Here is a 19,199-nt window from a genome sequence, read left to right on the forward strand (position 1 = left end):
TATGGCAAAGAAAAAAAAGTTGGTGATAGCAAAAGCATTTGTTACTTGAAAGTCCCCCACTGCTCTCTAAGGAGGAGGGGGAGTGATTGATGAGTAGGAAGATGGTAAGGAATCCATGAATAAAGGAGTAATTGCTCTGTAAAAACCCAGCAGGGAGGAGCCATAGAAAGAGCCAAAGGGAAGCTTCGGGAGTGAAGGGAGACAGGAGCCCTGAGGGCGGGGCAGTCTCTGTTGGATGAGGAAGGAGACAAGCCAGGCTCCTGGTGGTCACAATGAGCTTTCAAGGAAGAGCAGGTGTCTCTGATGGAACAGGTCACTGAGCTTTGCTTGTGTGTGTGAAGGAACCTTCTCCTCCATCTCCCATGAAATCTTCACTGAAACCCACTCTATTTGCTAAGAGTTAAATGTTTTGTTAGTGAAGACTGACAACTTCAGGATGCTGGCTTTAAGGCAGGCATGTACACGAGAGCAAAGGTTACCCACTACAGCCTAGCAAAACCCACACTCCTCCCCCCTATGTTCACAGAGCAGCTGACACTGAAAGAGCACTCCTGCCTTCCGTGTTTCCTTTCAGTCTCACGACAAGTAAGCCAGAGACATATCATTATCCCTATCTAGGAAGGCCAAGGGACCTGCCACAGGCACACAGGTGACCAGGGCCAGATGCCAGGACTTTGCCGCCAATACAAAATCTCCTCCCTTACTGTACTGTGGTTCTCAGGGAGGCTATAGAAATATTGATTGATGGTGCTGACGGACATCTGAAATCACCCATCAAGATATAAAAGACCTTAGAAACTGGCACTCAACTTAGAAACCCAAGTTCCCACCCTTCATTCAGTGATCTAAAACATCTCTTCCACAAATACAGGTGCAGTCACTCAGATAATTAATTATATGCCATTTTGCTATTAAGAAATAGCAATCTTGTCCTAGCCAGTTTTGCTCAGTGGATAGAGCGTCGGCCTGTGAACTGAAAGGTCCCAGGTTCGATTCCGGTCAAGGGCACATGCCCAGGTTGTGGGCTCGATCCCCAGTGGGGGACTTGCAGGAGGCAGCCAATCGATGATTCTCTTTCAACATGGATGTTTCTATCTCTCTCTCCCTCTTCCTTCTTCTCTGAAATCAATAAAAATATATTTTAAAAATAGCAATCTTAAATACTATGGTATAGACTAGTTCCACAAGACATGATAGAACTGGTGAAATATGATAAAATTTAGACCAAAGAATGTCAAGATGTAAGTAGCTACTATAGTTGGCAAAAGGGAAAACAAACCACTAAATTAATGAGGTCTTTTCACTGTTATGATCATCATGGTGACTGATTTGGCCAATTTCACATAATTATGCATTCGATATAAATCCGGGGCATGGTAAGAACAATGATAAGCTTCCTAGACTTCATCTCCCTGCTGCCAACACTCTCATTTCTCCAGACCTCAGAGCCCTGGAAAATGAGTTTTCCCCGGTGAATGGAACATGGGGACAAAGGGCAAGCAATGTGTGTGTGTATACCTCAAGGGGATTAAATAAATAATGATGTAGAGACAGTGGAATGCTGTGCAACCATGAAAATGAATAGGATGGATCTAAGTGTCCTGAGCAGAGACTATATTTGAACCCATGTCTCAGGCCCTGCTTCTCAGAAAATTCTAACTAAAACAGAGGTGCATGATCTATTAAGTGAAAAAAATACATGTTGTAGATCATTCCATAAAGCATCATTCTATTTTGGTTAAAAAAATAATGATAAAAAGTATATGGGTATGTGTATTTAGTCAGTCTTTAAGTTTTTTGGAAAGATTTATATTGGGTACTTTGTGAGGGATGGGAAGGGTTGGATGGACAAGGAGGGCCTATGACTTCTTACTTTGTATTTACATATCTAGAGAAAACTATTTTGATGTGATTATGGGCAAATTTTACCTATTTTGGTTTTTTAATATTTTTCAGATTTAAAGAAGCTTTAACTCACAGACAGATTTTGATCTGGTTTGTTCACTACCATACCCTTAGTGACTAGAGTGGTATCTTGCACATAATAGATGCTTAATAAGTATTTGTTGGGTGCATCTTGTATGCAATGCACATATCTTTGTTACATATCAGCGGATTTGATGGGCCACAAAGTGCGTGTAATTAGAAAAGGACAAATGTTCAGACCAGAATCAGAGTCCAGTTGTGTCTAGTTTTAAAGACAGATCTTGGCCGGACAACTTTCTGTCCATTTCTCCTCCCAGTCTGGTCCTCAGTCCTGTGGCTCCAGGAAAAATGTCTGCTTTCTGTCTAGCTAGCTGAGATGTCCAGGCATCCCCAAAAGACCTGGGAGAGCTCTAGGCCTGGTCTGGCCCTGGGTTCCGGTCCAGCTCTGAGCAGCACTGCAGATCGGGCTCTCCCTGGATCTCCGGGCCCCTGCCAGCCCCTCCCTCCCAGGGCAGCCTGCACAAGCTGCCTCTCAGACACTCCTGTTTCTTTTGTTTACACTAGAGGCACCTCTGGTTTAACTTCGTCCTTTAGCCATTTAGGAAAAAGTGTCAGTCACAGCTCAGATACAGAAAGCAGACATCCCTCTCGTTGTTTTAAGGAGACTGATTTCATACAAAGAATTAAGTACATAAAATCTCTGGGCTTCCAGAAACGAGGTGAGGGGGACCGAGAGGCTGCCATGGAAGCGCCTGCCTGGAGGAGCACACCACCAGAGCTGGAGGCAGCGCGGTGCTTGCTCTCCACGCTGTCTGCAGAGCCGCGCTCAGTGCTTGCCACCCAGTGGGCCAGTGGGTGGGTGGATCCTGGACGGGGGTCTTATCCAGCATGGACGGTACTTCTTACGTTCTCCATGGTTAGTGAGAGGGAGGTTAGCACAGAGGTTAACACAGCCGTGGGCAAACTACGGCCCGCGGGCCGGATCCGGCCCGTTTGAAATGAATAAAACTAAAAAAAAAAAAAGACCATACCCTTTTATGTAATGATGTTTACTTTGAATTTATATTAGTTCACACAAACACTCCATCCATGCTTTTGTTCCGGCCCTCCGGTCCAGTTTAAGAACCCATTGTGGCCCTCGAGTCAAAAAGTTTGCCCACCCCTGGGTTAACAGAACAGTCTGAGACCCTGAGCTTTTGGATCCATAGCCCACCTTTGCCCCCCTACTAGCTCTGTGACCTTAGGCAAGTTACTTCCCCTCTCTGTGCCCGCTTCCTCCTCTTCAGGAAGGAGCTAATAACAGTCGCTCCCTATACAGATGCTCTAAGGATTAGGTGAATTCATTCACGTAAAGCTCTCCGGACAGGAGCTGACACATACCAGTAGACAGCACTATGTAAGCATTTGCTGTAAAGGACAAAATAGGCCTTCTCTTTGTCCTCTTTTGTGGCATTTCGTCTTTTCCTTTGCTAAGGAGATGGGCTACACAGAAAGTGTGACCCTCGAGCCGACTGTCCTGCTGGCTGCTGTGCGTGATAAGGGTTCATTGCTGACACCAGTGTGACTGAAAAGGTCCTGTTTGTTCGCCGACACTGTTGACTAGAAACCTAAGCCCCAGTTTTGCTTGTGCAGCGAGTCTTATGTGTTTCATTTCAAACTGTTCCAGTTTAGCGGGAGGGTCCACCTCCTCCCCAGTGCCAGGGCTCCATGTGCTGAGTTCCTCAGTAGCGGCAGCAGGAGGGTAGCAGGCATGTCTCAGGGCCAGGAGCTGGCGAGTCCTTTCGGAAAGAAATGCCGTATGGCTCTTGCATGACTTGCTTTGGCAGAGGTTTCGCAGTGCTGTGCTGTGTCAGAGAAAACTTTCCACAGATGCGTACCATCTTCTGTGCCTCTGGCATGTTGAACAAGGGCATCGCGAAGCAGCCGTGCCCAAGGAGGCTTGTTTCATCCTGTGCCTGGTGAATGTGGCTCCCCGCACAGTCTGTCGGCCCGTCTCGGTCACACCCCTGCCCTGGCCACCAGGTGCTCTTTTCCAAGTGCTGCACTCTGTTCTTCCTCCTGACTCTGCCCACCTCACCCAGACCTGCCAGCGTTCTCTCTGAAAGAATCAGCATGAGCCAGGACTAAACTGGGGTCTGGGGAACTGGCTGTCCTTTGCTGCTTCTAAATGCCTCTGTGAACTCACGCACCCTAGTTAATAGCTCTGGGCTGCGGTGTCCTCAAATTGAAATGGAAGGGACTACACTCAAAAAAATTGTAAGTGCATAATCTGCTTCTACTTTGAAGGATGGATGAATGGAAGGATGGATGGATGGAAGGATGGATGGATGGATGGATGATGAATGGATGAGCAAACCATTTTCTTTAAGAAGATGAAAGGAGAAAATATCTTAGTATAGCAAAAATTAAAAATAAATAAACCATGGAATCGTCAAAGCCAGAGCAGTTTTGAACAGATGTTTTTTGAACAGTCTTGGATTGGAACAGAATGAATATTGTGTCCACATGTTTCCCTGAGGAGTGGGTTGTTGAGAGTCAATTTGGCAGAAAAGGCAGAAGCATCTTCAGGAGCAGGACTGAGTCCCTCGCTGCACCATCACCAACCGGCAAAGCAAGGTCAGCAGCCCTGACTGGTGGGATGTGGCTGTGGCAACAACTCAGGTTTTCTTGGAAACTAATCCTGGGCCATCGTTAACGTGCACCAAATTCAAGAAGATACTGGAGTTAAACTAGTTTCTCAAAATTAACTCTGACGTGTATACTGGCAGAAACTCCTGCTATGTCAATACTTTTCTTCGAGAGCAAGAATCAGGTCAATAAAAGTCTTCTAGATCTAATCACACATTATCTCCGTCACAAAAGAAAAACCATGGGCATAGACATAAATATTTTATTTTTCATAATTTAATTAAATATGGCATTTTCAAAAGCCCAATTTGTTCTAGAAGAGATACTGGCCATTTAAAGAAAAAGAGTTTCTGGTGTAAGATCACTTTTTATAACTGTAATTATTTCATATGTAATACCTATCGGGGGTCTCTGTGGGCTCTAACAAACCTCAGGCAGCCTCAGGACACTCTCATACAGGGTGATATTATGATTTTCATGGCCCTAAGCAGCTTTGAGTTGGTGGCCTCCTTCCTCTATAAAAATAAAAAATACCAAAAATTTTATTATGCCATTGTATTGGTGTAGAGACAAATATATAAATAGTATATATCGAAACATTTTCTTTGACCTAAAAGGTATTTTTTTTCTTCTAATTTTAAAAGAAATTACTGCATTTTCATGGGTCCCTAAAAGTCTCCCGGGTCCTACGCAGGCTCTGTGTTGTGTGCCTGGCAGGTAAGTCGGCTCTGTGGTCATAGCCCCCACTTGACACCAGTCTGCCCAAGGCAGGAACACAGCTCGCCACTGGGAAGCAGCGGACATTTTCCTTCCCCAGAGTAGTTAGTCCCTGTGACCACCGCTACTCAGTTCGGTCCCGAGGTGACAGCTCAAGAGTGCAGGAACTAGACTCACATGGGGGTGGGGATGGGGGCAGTTCCCTGCCTTAAAGCCCTTGTCTCCCGTAGGAGCCAATTTCTCTGGAACAACTGCACAGTGTAGCTTCCAGCGTCCCTCCAAGGGATGTGCCCAGTTATGCCAGTCGTGCAAGAGTCATCAGACTCAGAGAAGCCCCAAGGTCTGGCCTTCTATCCAGTATCTATAGTCCTCCCAGTCTGATGCAGTTAACCAAGCAGGGGTCACTTTTATCATAAGCAATCTTGCCTGGCTAGAGTTTGACATTCTTCCCTTATCAGGTTTCCAGGGAAACAGCTAAAAAGTTAACCAAAGGTCAAATTCTTATGCAGAAGGGAAAAGGGTTTAATAGTACTTTGCCTACAACATGCAACTTGTCAGTTGTAAAGGGAATAATTATATGCATGTTTCAATCCGACTTTACAGTATGTGTGCAGCAGAGACAATTTATGTGAACCCCAAATGCCACTTCTGTTCCTCCTGGCACAGTGAGGCCACATTTTCCAGAGTCTCTTGCAGGTAAATGTAGGTTTGTGACTAATTCGAGCCAATGAATTATGGTGGGAGTGATACAGATCACTTTTGGGCAGAGCCCATGAAATCTCTCTGCAAACCCTTCGTACTATCTTTCCTCATCTGATGATGAGCTGCAAGGGCTGCGGTGGGGTCACAGAAGTCTGCCCCGGGGCCTGAGGGAGTGGAGGAACCTGGTGTCTGAGTGACTGTGGCGGGCACAGACCCCTACTGCCCACACACACTGGATGTGGTGTAAGCAAGGGATTAATGACCAGCAAGACAGGGAAAGGATGAAAATGCCTGTGTCTTTAATTCCTCTCCTCCCCACCCCCCCCAATAAAGGTGAACTGGCAGGGAATGTTTGATTAGGAAAATTAAATTACTATGGTTAACCCTGTTAATGTTGAGACAAACTACACGACTCATCTCCCCTCTGGCCCTTTCTAGCATGCGAGGGAAACTTTGAGCAGGGCGCTGAGGAAGACATCCTGTCCCCTCTCACCACCTCGCTGTGGTCCTTTCTCAGAAGCGGGTAGCTTCTGGCTGAGTAGAAAATTCCAGGACCATCCTAGCTTTCTCCTCTGAGAAGCCACTGCCAAAGCGGTCCGTTCCAGTCAGATTTCAGTGACAGGATTCGGAGCACAAAGCAATCCGAGCTCCATGGCCGAGAGGAAGGAGCCAAAGGTTCTCATCATTAAAACCCAAAGTAGAAAATCGAAGAAAGGTGTTGGCTAAGTCACAAAAGTTCCACTTTGTACCTGAGAGAGTCTTTTCCAAATCTTGCTTATTAAAGGCACAGTGTTACTTATTGTTCTGTGCTTAGTTGTTGTTTTTTAATATATTTTTATTGATGTCAGAGAGGAAAGGAGAGGGAGGGAGAGATAGAAACATCAATGATGAGAGAGAATCACCGATCGGCTGCCTCCTGCATGCCCCCCACTGGGGATCAAGCCCACAACCTGGACATGTGCCTGGACCTGGAATCGAACTGTGACCTCTTGGTTCATAGGTCAACACTCATCCACTGAGCCATGCTGGCCGGGCTGTGCTTAGTTGTTTTGATAAAAAATTTAGAGGTCTCTCTCCTACATAATATGTAACTTGGGAGCAGTTTAAAGAGATGAGTGTTGAAGTTTAAGAGATGAAATGTCCAGAAAGGCTGAGATGATAGGACTCTAAAGATGGTTTACTCAAGGAAGAGGATTTATAGAATTCAAAGGTCATCCTACGACCTTTATTTTTCTTGACATTGAAAGTATTTATTAGATTACATTATCCTTCTAGAAGTATACTTGTTAATTTTGGAAATTTTTGAAAAAAGAAGAAAATAATATCCCCCACTCCCAGAACCTAGAGCTAGCCCTAATTAACATTTGGTGTGTTTTTACTCTATTCTCTTCCATGCACACTCTGTTCATTTTCATCAAGTGAAAAAATACTGTTGCTGTTTGTAGTGGTGTTTTTACTGTGTTTTTAAAACACAATACATTGAAAAGATTAAAATTTAAAAAAGCAATACATTGAAAAGTTCCCTCCCACTTCTGTCCCTTCTCCAGTCCCCTGTCCCATGATTACCGTTCATGGTGGTCTCTGTATATCACATCAGAGTTTGTTTTTTCTGTATTCCAACAAATACACACATGACACATTTCACATGAGTCCAGCCCACCATACACTGTTTCTCACCTTGCTTTTTTCACCCACACTTTATTCTGCACCTTCCTTTCTGCCCGGTCAACAGAGAACTTCCCTCTTCACTTTCATAGCGTCCCCTCCTGTGATGCATCCCATTTATTAAACAGCTCCCTAATGATAGGCCCTTGAGTTGTTTCCAATCTTTTGCTATTACAAACAATAAACAGCCCTTTATGAGCATCATTTACATATATCAGCATATTTATAGGATAAATTCCTATAAGTGGAATTGCTAGGTCAAATGCAATTGTAATTTTGATAGGTATTGCCAAATGGCTTTCCACACTAATTGTAGCAATGTACCCTTCCATCAGCCATATGTGAGAGTTTCAGTTCATTATGGCCCCATCAAAAGTGTATTTTCAAACCTATAGATTTTTGCCTGTATGGTAAAGTTTTAAAATTTCTCTGGATATAGCTTTATTATGAGGAAGGTTGACGTGTGTGTGTGTGTGTGTGTGTGTGTGTGTGTGAATTTCTGTCTTATCGATGTTCCTGCCCAGTGCTTTACTTTCAAAAGCATTAACCTGTGAGATCTCTGGACATGCAATGGTCTACTTGACTAATAAACATAAGAAGGCTACACCCTCAACTGAGCAGTTGCTATTTTTCCCTGCATCTTATCCCTGCCAAATGCACCAGTTGCATTCTGGCTAAATGATTGTTTATGATCTTGATAGTATATGCCCTGCTTTATTTTTAAGATATTTTAGGTATGAAAATAGGGATAAAGGGAAAATAAGAGTAAAAAATAAATGACAGTGAGAAAAGCAAGATGAGGCCAGAGATGAAGTCAATGCACCAAATACCCTGGACACTTGCTAAAGGCAGCTCACATGCGAAGAGAGAAACAGGAGTTCAAGACATCTCACCGGTGCTCCGTGGGAGCCTGGCTGTTCTGAGCCTGTTACAGACGCAGTAAAGATAGAATAGATTGAGAGAATGCGTTGAGGGAAGTCACTCCTCCTTCCTTTATCCTTTATGCTCACACTTGGGTGCCTTGTGGAACTGGAGCAGCAGAGGCAGCCGCAGGACTGGGAGGACGGTGATCCACTGATGGAAGGGAAGGGAAGAGAAGAGAGGAGGAGCTTGGTAGTAAGGAGAACCAAGGAAAGAGGTGGGGAGCATGCTCAGTTAGAGGAGCTGCCTCCAAGTATTACTAAGTGTGGGTAGGTTATTCAGGTCACAGAAAAGGAAAGCATTTAGCATTATTTATCAAAAGTTCAACTAAATTCTACTGAAATGTTTATAGTACCACGTGGCCTGCCTCTCTTCAGCCCTGGCCTTGGTCGGATTCCTTTTTGGCACCTTGGCTGCTTTCTCTGTCCAAGTCCTACTTGGAGCTGAGCTCTGTAGAGGAAGGAGGGAATGCCTTGGGCTTGGACGGCAACAAAACATTGCACGAAAACATTCATTCCACCCGCTGGTGTGAGCGTCAACCCATGAACCAAGAGGTCACCCGTTTTATTCCCAGTCAGGACACATGTCTGGGTTGTGGGCTCCATCCCAGGTAGGGAGTGCGCGGGAGGCAGCCAATTGACGTTTCTATCTCTCTTCTCTGCTCCCTTCCTCTCTCTAAAATAAAGACAAAAGAAAGGAAGGAAGGAAGGAAGGAAGGAAGGAAGGAAGGAAGGAAGGAAGGAAGGAAGGAAGGAAGGAAGGAAGGGAGAAAACATTTGAGTTCCTAGCAGAAGGAGCATAGTTCTAACAATATTTAGGAAAAACTGGAGACCATCTTTATGTCTATACCAAATGACAATACTTTGTTTTCCAGTATACTTCATACATAAAATCATCGCTTTCAATCTTGATTGAAAAACTAGCCATTCTGTGATTATAGCTCTGTGGACGAGAGATTTGCTTCTATAAGGAATATGAGAAACAACAATTAGTGCTGAGGTACTGGGGTGAACATTTACCAAAAAATCCAAAGTTGTTATAATTGCCTTTTCACACACAAACTCATAGCCTTTGCTCAGTATCAAAATAACCTTGTTTTGTTTCCTTGGGTGCAGATAAAACCATCCTCTCTCCAGACAAACCCTGTTGCTCACAGCACAATATTTTGTCCTTCCAGGCATCCTACAAGCCGTTGCTGAAGCAGGTTGTGGAGGAAATATTTGATCCCGAAAGGCCAGATCCTGTTGATATTGAGCACATGTCGTCAGGCCTCACCGACCTCCTGAAGACTGGATTTAGCATGTTCATGAAGGTAAAGCCGCCGCAGAGAGGTCATCCTGAATGGAATGCTATCTTTGCCGGCAGGAAAATGCTGGCACCCCCTTCACCCGTCGGGTGCCATATAAGATACCGTGCAGTGTTTTGACTCTTCTGAAACCAGGTGCAATCTTCACTTAACTTTTGGTTAAGAGCAGCCTGCCCTTCCAGCCTCCTCCAGTTTCTTTTGATCTACGCACTGGGATCTTTCCTGGTCGATATGTGAGGACACAGCCCTCCAGGGCAGGGTAACACTGTTGAAAATGTTTCTCCTTGCCTGGCCACATTTCCATGCCACACGAATCCATGTACTATTCTGCTGTTCTTAATGAGTGACAGTCTGCTGTTATTAATTCTAGAACTTATTATGCAGGATAATGAGCAACTTTGCTCAGTCATGTGGTGAGCATCACCCCCAAAACCCATTTTTTAAAATCTCTTCACCTTTTTCACCCAGTCCTTCAACCCCCATCTCCTCTGACAGTTGTCAGTCAGTCTGTTCTCTGTATCTATGGGTCTGTTTATATTTTGTTTGTCAGTTTATTTTGTTCATTAGATTCACATGTAAGTGAAATCATATGGTGTTTGTCTTTCCCTGACTGGCTTATTTCAATAGCATAATAACTCTAGGTCCATCCATGCTGTCACAAAAGGTAAGACCTTCTTTTTTATGACTGAGTAGTATTCCATTGTGTAAATGGACCACAGCTTTCTTATTTACTCATCTACTGATGGGCACTTGGGCTGCTTCCAAATCTTTTTTTGTTGTTTTTTGTTGTTGTTGCTGTTGTTAATCCTCACCCAAGGGTATTTTTCCATTGATTTTTAGAGAGAGTGGAAGGAAGGGAGAGAAACAGAGAGAGAGGGAAACATCGATGTGAGAAAGACACATGGATTGGTTGCCTTCTCATGCCCTGACCAGGGCCAGGAATTGAACCTGAAACCAGCATACATGCCCTTGACCAGAATCGAACCCAGGACCCTTAAGTCCGCGGGCCAACACTCTACCCACTGAGCCAAACCAGCTGGGGCTGCTTCCAAGTCTTGGCTGTTGTAAGTAACGTTGCAGTGAACACAGTGGTGCATATATGCTTTCGAATTAGTGTTTCGGTTTCTTCGGACATATTCCAAGAAGTAGAATAGCTGGGTCATAAGGCTTTTTCAATGTTTTGAGGTAACTTCATACTGCTTTCCACAGTGGCTGCGTCAATCTGCATTTAAAAATGACTTGTTTGGGCTCCACAGAGTCCCAGTTGCCAAGTGCTAGGATTTCTCTGGCTAATAGCGAGGGTAGGTCAAAATCACTGCACAGCCTTTGCAGCGGGGATGAAAGGGGCAGAAGGACACAGATGCGATCTATTTTTAACCCACTGTAAAGTTTCTGAATTTAAAAGGATCTAAACAAGATTACAGGCTGACCTTCCAGTCTGTGCCAGGATTTCAGTTGTAATAACTCTTGGAATAACTCTGTTGAATGTTTTGCCAGCTTCAAAGCATCTTTGAAATCATGAATTAATCTACATAGAGTTCATATATGCATCTGCCAGGAAAACTGGTCCACCCCGAAGCCAGAGGACAGAAGCCAGACAGTCAGACTCTAAACCAGCCATGGGCAAACTACGGCCCGCGGGCCGGATCCGGCCCATTTGAAATGAATAAAACTAAAAAAAAAAAAAGACCGTACCCTTTTATGTAATGATGTTTACTTTGAATTTATATTAGTTCACACAAACACTCCATCCATGCTTTTGTTCCAGCCCTCCGGTCCAGTTTAAGAACCCATTGTGGCCCTCGAGTCAAAAAGTTTGCCCACCCCTGCTCTAAACCGTGCAGTTCACAGCCAGGATGGATGGGCCGGTCTCCTTCCGCTGTTCCCAATGATCATTAACTTCTGCTGCAATGAGTGCTGGTGAAGTGTGTGTGTGTGTGTGTGTGTCTGTCTGTCTGTGTGTGTCTGTGCGTGTGTGTGTGTGTGTGTGTGTGTGTGTGTGTGTTTTAAATAATGCAGCACAGATCAGCTTCCCAGAGCTGTTCTGAGGCTCCTGTGTTGGGCTCCTGTGTTGAGGGTAGCCCAGAGTTGTTCAGTGGCCCTTCATGACGGCTGATTCACACAGAAACTTCCAGGCTAGACATGGCCTCTGACCTTCTCCGCCAGAGCACCCTATTCCGCCCTCAGAGGCTTGGCCTTCACCCTGAAGTGAGACTACAGTAACCAGCATGGGCCTTCAGGCCCTGGTCATTGAGGTCTGAGGCTGGCCCCGGGGGCTGTGTGTCCTTTCCCAGGCAGGCTGCTGCGTTCAGGGCCTGGCCAAGGACACACAGGGAGCTCGAACCGCCTGCATCCTGCTCGCCACAAGTGTCTCATTTGCGGAGAGGCCAGTGTGCATGGGAGGGGGCCCTGACTCACTCTTTGCCCAGCGATGTCCCACAGAAAGAACTTGTTCCTTAGCAAAAGGGCCGGTGGCCAAGTATGTTTGAGAAACACAGGGTTAAACAGCAAATCAAGGCAAAATGTTTGCTGCTGGGCTCTGCCGTGCCTTAATGTGCTCAGGGACTTTGCTGCACTGCAGGCCCAGGTAGGGAGGACTGTCCACTTGTGGTTTCCATCACTGTTTTGTGAACCATGAGATGCCACATTTTAAAGTCGCCCCGTTAAGCACTGCAAGTGTTTCTGCAGCTCTCCCTGTGGTCAGACACTTCACGGCCCAGGGTGGGCTTTGCTTAGGCAGACGGCAGAACCCTCCTGGGCCCCACTAGACCGCTGTGCTCCTCCCCTTCAAGCCTCCACAGTTGGGGTCATAAAGAAATGCTCCTGCACACCGAGACCCATCTCACAGGAGGTTTCCAACTCATGGGTTTAAGGGAGAAGAATGTGTGTTCTCCCAGCAGCTGTCGGGATCCATCCCCAGCCCCCAGCCCCCAGCCCCCAGCTGCTGGACCTCTGGCTCTCTGTTGCCAGGGGCGCCTCATCTGCCTACAGGGGGTGGGAGAGTCTGGGAGGGCTGGCCGAAGAGCCCTCCCGTCCCAGTGTTCAGTCGGTGGCCAGCTCTTCCCACCATTCCATGGACCTTGACAAGAAAAGTTATCTCTGGCCCGTGTGTTCAGGGTTTCAACAAAATTGGGACAAACGTAGAGAGGAATAGCCAACAGGGCTTTGAGAAACTGTGGCTTCCTCTCTGAGGTGGAGGTGAGGCCCTCGGGAGAGGGTGTCTGTGTCTGCGATGAGGCCAGTGGGGAGGAGATGCAGGAGGCAGGCGGAATCCCATGTGGCCATGGCTACTTCCCAGCCCCCTGGCCCTGCTTTCCACTGTTTCTCACTTACCGCCCAAAGGTATGCAGCAGCCTGTACCCTGGGGTCAGCCATTCTCATATGTGAACCACACAGCAATCCGAGGAGGTAGGTCCGTCGGTACCCCTGCTTACCAGGGGGGACACTGAGCCCCGCAAGGTTAAGCAGTAGGCGCCAACTCATACACTTCTCTGTCCTCAGTTGTTCCCAGGAGAGCGCATAGGAGATGGGACGCCAGGACCTGGCCCGGCCAGTCTTACTCCCCAAGCCCATGCTCCTCACCACATGCTTTGGCTCCAGGAAGCTTCAGGCGTCTTCTTGGAAGTTAAATATTCATATGTCATTAATTCTTTTCTTCATGATTACTGGTTAGCACAGATATTTTCCCTCTCCCGTGTCCATGCAGCTCATGAATTAATCCCATGCCTGCACTGGCCATCGAGGTGGCCAGTGCGAGGGAGGTCTCCAGGGCATCTGCTGGTACCCTGTCTGCTTCCCTAGGACTCGGCCCCACAGCTCACTGGCCATGCGCAGCCCCACCCAGCCAACCTCTGCCAGGAGAAGTCTGTTTTGGCATTGAGTTGCCTCTTCACATCACATCTCTGTATCAACAGTCATTGCTTCCTTGCCACTTGCTGGCCCACTCTTTTCCTCCAGGGCCTACACTCCCCCATCCCCCACTCAAGACTCACTGAATGGGAGCTGAGGCTGAAAAAGACAGAGTCAGATGAAAGGCAGGCATCCCTGTGGGTTCCTTGTGCTCGGGGAACTTCAGAGAGCTCTAGAGCTGGGCTACCCTGTCCCTGGACTCCCCGCAGGTGTCACAGATGACGTTAGTTCAGGTCACCCAGGGGCAGTATCTGTAGACGATGGTGTGGCTGAGGCCATTGAGAAGCTGGTGAGAAATGTGCTGGGAAATGGGGCCAGCGGACTTTCCCACAGGTGAGCTGCAGGTGCCCCACAACAGGTAACAGAAAGAGCATAGGAGAGGGTTTCCAGGCCCCTAACGCCTGTCTTCTTCAGGGCTCCATACCTTTTGTACACACCTCTGTGGCTTCATTTATACACTGTTTTATAACGAGACATGTTGGGTATCTTTTCCCATTGTTTTCTAGCTGCACAACTTGATCCACTGCACAGTAGGGATCAAGATATCAATTCATTGGCCCTAGCCAGTTTGGCTCAGTAGTTAGAGCATCGGCCGGAGGACTTAAGGGTCTCGGGTTCTATTTCAGTTGCAGGCTCAATCCCCAGTCCTGGTTGGGGCACATGGGGGAGGCAACCAATCGATGTGTCCCCCACATCAATGTTTCTCTCTGTGTGTCTCTCCCCCTCCCGTCTACTCTCTAAAAATCAATGGAAAAAATATCCTTGGGTGAGGATTGACAACAACAAAAGATATCAATTCATTGGATTGTAATCACTTAAAAAAAAAAAAAAGGAACAGACTAGCAAGGCAAAACAGAACAACCCAGAGCATACACACACGTATGATTTAAATGTATCTCTCACTATAGGCCACAATCAAAAGAACGTGAAAGCTGTGGCTGGGAGAATGGAGGGCTGTTCTAGGTCTATTTATTTCTGCATCCTCAGCACGTAGGTCCCAGCCCTCATGGCTTTACACGCAGCAGGCACTCGCTGAAGGTCGGGAGGGTGGCCCCAGTGGTCAGTTAGAGTCATTGGCTCCTTGTTCCAACTCTCTGCCCTTAACACATTGCAGACAAGTCGTTTTATTGCTAGCTTTACCCAGTGGCCAGATAAGTTTCTATTGAATGAGTACAAAAAACGTTTTACATAAATGTTAAAGGCACACTTTAAAATTAAATCCCCATTGCATTTTGGAGTTATTTAATACATGCTCTTACAAGCTAATATCTTTTTAAAGTATGGTACTTTGTAAAACACTGTGTAATATGAAGTGGAACTAAACAAAGCTGGCAAGTTCTCGTGATCCATCCACAATGTGTTAAGCAAAAGCTATATTTCAACAACTTCACAGGGGGTAGATCAATCAACTCCAGTGACCCTCAAAGGAATCCCTGACCCTCCTTTCCAGCTGCTAAACTAGACGAAGCTGGTCATTGTCTTGTCCTTGCGTAACCCCAGAGAGGCAGCGGCCACTTGCTCCCACTCACCGCCGCGCTGCCAGGTGCGTGGGGGAGACGGACGCCTGACTCCCCCTCCATCAAGGAAACCTGCGGTCTCCGCTCTGTCCACACGCAGCTGCAGGCCCCTTTCCCAGCCTCTTTGTCCCTAGGGAACAGAGAGAAGCAAAGGGCTGGTTTTGTCGTGTGAGAGCTCCAAGGAGTCGAGGGGAGAGATGTCCTCACGTGGTTAGGCAGCAGGACGAGTCTTCTGGGGGGAGATTTGGGGACCTCTTTTCTATTTAACGTCTGTAATGTTTTCGTCTGGTTTTGTAAATAATAGAAGGCCATCTAGTATATGCTGCCTAACAGCAGTCACTCTATTCTACCGCTTATGTCTGTTTACAGGAGGCAATAGAGAGCAGTGGTCACACGTCCGAGCAGACTGTCTGGCTTAGAACTAGCTGTGTGACGTGGGTGCATCACTTAACCTCTCTGGGCCTCCGTTTCCTCATCTGTGAAATGGGGATAATAATAGTACCCACTGTGTAGGTTGTTCTGAGATTTAAATGAGTTAATGCACCCAGAGCACTCAGGACAGTGCCTGGCCTGCAGTACGTGCTGGTTCAGTATTTCCTACTCCCATTTTTACGAGTTTGTGATCTGGCCAGACCGTGACTCCGGAGAAAAGTCCGCCTTGAGTAACTTTGTGTCCCTGTGCAGAGCCAGTGCGTAGGCATTCGGTGCATACAGACTAACTGCTGAGTGGACAAGTGACTTAAATAGCAGAGAACAGATGCCCGAGAGTTTCAGGTTTCACTATTGATGTGCTGTTGCCAGAGAGACATGGAATCTAATGTTCTTTTTGTTGGGCCGGTGGAAGCCATGTTTATAAGGCCGCCATGTGTTTCTCCAGACAGACCCCCTTCTTCACCATGTGCCCAACCTGTTGGTATCCCCAGTCTCAGGGGACACAACCTGTGCCTCCTGGGGAAGCTGTAGGGAGCTGGTGAATTTCTGTGCATGGACCGTGACAAGACGGTTCAAGGGGATAGAGGCCAGCAGGGCCAGGCCCTGGCCACTCAGGACACAGACTCGGCCGGGAACACTCTGGAAGCATGGTCTCCATGTGCTGGGAGAGAGCACGTGCTCGGCCCTCCTCACAGCCTCCCGCTGTGGGGGACTGGAGGCCTCCATCCCAGACACTGGGAAGTGGCTCGCAGACGTCGATCTCATCATGTAAATGTCTGCAGCCAGTGAACGTTAAGAAAAATGCCTTTGAATCTAAGATTTTCTGCATCAAGTAAATCCTCCGTGAGAGGGAAGTCAGAGCAGCTGGATTCTGCCCTTACTAAAGTCAGGCCTTGTTTGCATCATCCTGCAACTTGCTAAAATCGCTCTCTTTGTATTGCTTTAGCATGCGCTTCTGTATACATCAGACTGTCCAGGGAAGCCCTTCATCCCCCCTGTTCTGGTTATCTATTGCTGCATAAGAAGCCGTCTCCAAACATTGGCTTAAAATAATATTGATCATTTATTCTGTTCATGAAGCTGTACTCTGGGCAGAGCTCAACAGGGAGGGATTCGCCTCCAAGATGGCGCATTCACAAGTAGATGCTGACTGTGGGCGCGTAGCCCAGCCCAGCCTGGCAGCTAAGGGACTCAGTTCCTCCCACTCAGGCCTCCCCACGTGGCCTGAGCTCCCTCACAGCATGGCAGCTGTGTTCCAAGGACAAGGGACTAGAGGCCAGCAAGGCCAGACTCCTGAGAGAGCGTGCCAGGGGGAAGCCTCAGAAGCCACACAGCATCTCCCCCGCAGCGCTCCATGTGTGCAGGCAGGCACCAGTGCCCACGCAGGGTCGAGGGGAAGGGACACACTCTTTCCTTTGAGAAGAGAGCAAGAGCATGAGGAGCAGAAAATATTCTTGTGGCCACTTTTGGGAAATACAGTATATACTCCACCTAAATAGACGTTTGTCCAGCTCGGCAAGGAAGGTGTTTGGTGAAGTCTCAGAGTTTTCCCTACAGCCTAGAGCAGTGATGGCGAACCTTTTGAGCTCGGCGTGTCAGCATTTTGAAAAACCCTAACTTAACTCTGGTGCCGTGTCACATATAGAAATTTTTTGATATTTGCAACCATAGGAAAACAAAGACATTTTTTATATTTATTTTATATATTTAAATGCCATTTAGCAAAGAAAAATCAACCAAAAAAATGAGTTCACATGTCACCTCTGACACACATGTCATAGGTTCGCCTTCACTGGCCTAGAGGATGGAAAATTCACTTACACTTCAGACCTGGTTTTAAGGTGGGTCCCAAAAGGCTTTGGTAATGAAAGGCCTGTATGCTCTTTGCTCATAATCTTTTTTTTAATAATATAATCTCCAAAAAGAAAGAAAGAGGAAGGAAGGGAGGGAGGGAGGGAAAACCATGGCAGAGGAGTGATAAGAAACTGAGCTGCAGGACCTTCCTCTCCCCAGCTCACTGCATGGACCCCGTAAGGTAACACGGGGAGAATAGTGAGCATGCCCATGAGATCATTCTTCATGCATCTCTAAGAACGTGTTTCAAGCCAGCCAAAAGCACTCCTCGGCCAGAAGGACTGTGGTTAGCCACAGAAAGCCGGGCTTCAAAGGGCAGTGCCCTAGGGAGAGGGGGAATCAAACGGGAGAGAAGCCGCTCTGGCAGAGCCTGGCGTTCTTCAAACAGCCAGTCTTCTCCACGGACGCTTGTTCCCGGAGCACCTTGATCTCCTTACAGGAAAGCTCGATAGTGATCTAATAAATAAACCGAAGCATACCTTCCCCCTCACTACAACGTTAATTTAATTTAAAACTAGCGTGTCTAATGGGCAGCACTTTTAAAATGCGTTTCTGGAATTTGTGGTGTGGGTTTCAGTCTCCTGAAAATAATATATTTTATATCTACTCCATGTGTTTGGACCCCAGCTTGTTTTGACTAACGGACATGATTTGTCAAGATGTTTCCTCCGCTGGACTTGGCGTGAGGAGGGTGGTTTTATCTGAAAATTGCATAAGGCCGCTTTATTTCTTTTTATGTGTGTTTTTAAGAAGTTTTTTGTTTTGTTGTTCCATTTCTTATGTGGCCATGCTTAGTTGGAAAAAATTAAAAGATTTCTGAAAAAGAGTCCAAGGGGACTCAGGGCTTGCCTCTGGGCCCTTCATCTGAGCTGGTCTGAGAGCGTCCTTGCCTTGGGGGCAATAGGAAAGGGCCACAAGGAAACAGAACAACTGCTCAGGGGCCTGAGAAGCTGGTGGTGGAGAGGGGGTGGGCGCTGAAACTCTCTCAGTTGCAATTAAAATGCCAACAAATTGCACTAATTAATCAGAGAAAGGATCGTTTGCTGTGAGGACCAAGAATGTCTGGGGGAACCCAAGGGCAGCGATGCTGTGGGCTCAGGAAGCCTGGGACTGCGAACTGGGCCGCCACCGGGAAACCAGGCGGTCCTTTGAGCCGTGCTCCAGCCTGCAGAAGTCGCTGAGAACAGGCCGGGCATGCGGCAGGTGCTCACTCAGTATGAGTTGAATGAACGACCGGAGAGCTAATCCACAGCTTTTGGTTCTTACAGGCTAAGCTTTGATTCAGCCTTGTCTTTCTTAGGTTAAGTCTCCATTCCCAAGGAAGGGTCTAAAGTTGGCCCCGCCTGGGTCGGAGATCCATTCTTGGACCATTATTCAACCATGTTTGAGGGGCGGGATCACGCTGTAATTTCCTGGCTGCCAGTGGCCTGCCCCTTAACCATGGGGATCGGGAGACGGTCCACATATGTTTGAAAGACCTGCAGAAGCACCCACAGCAGGGGTGAAGTATGCTGTGGGGGGTTGAAGTACGCTGTGGGGGGTGAAGTATGCCATGTGGGTGAAGTAACTACGTTGTGTGGTGAAGTGCGCTGTGAGGGTACGCTGTGGGGGTGAAGAGCGCT

At 47.1% G+C, this 19,199-nt stretch overlaps 1 protein-coding gene across 2 annotated transcripts in view; it reads left to right on the top strand.

Annotated features, from left to right (window-relative positions):
* Window positions 1-19,199, top strand: part of SCFD2 (sec1 family domain containing 2) — a 315,517-nt gene that overhangs the window by 277,033 nt on the left and 19,285 nt on the right. For both annotated transcript variants that reach the window (XM_023758303.1, XM_006093976.3), the window contains one exon: window positions 9,737-9,871. In XM_023758303.1, the coding sequence (XP_023614071.1) occupies window positions 9,737-9,871 (135 nt within the window). The remainder of the gene's footprint in view (window positions 1-9,736; window positions 9,872-19,199) is intronic.

This window comes from Myotis lucifugus, unplaced genomic scaffold (assembly GCF_000147115.1).
Source record: "Myotis lucifugus unplaced genomic scaffold, Myoluc2.0 scaffold_127, whole genome shotgun sequence".
Lineage (NCBI taxonomy): Eukaryota > Metazoa > Chordata > Mammalia > Chiroptera > Vespertilionidae > Myotis > Myotis lucifugus.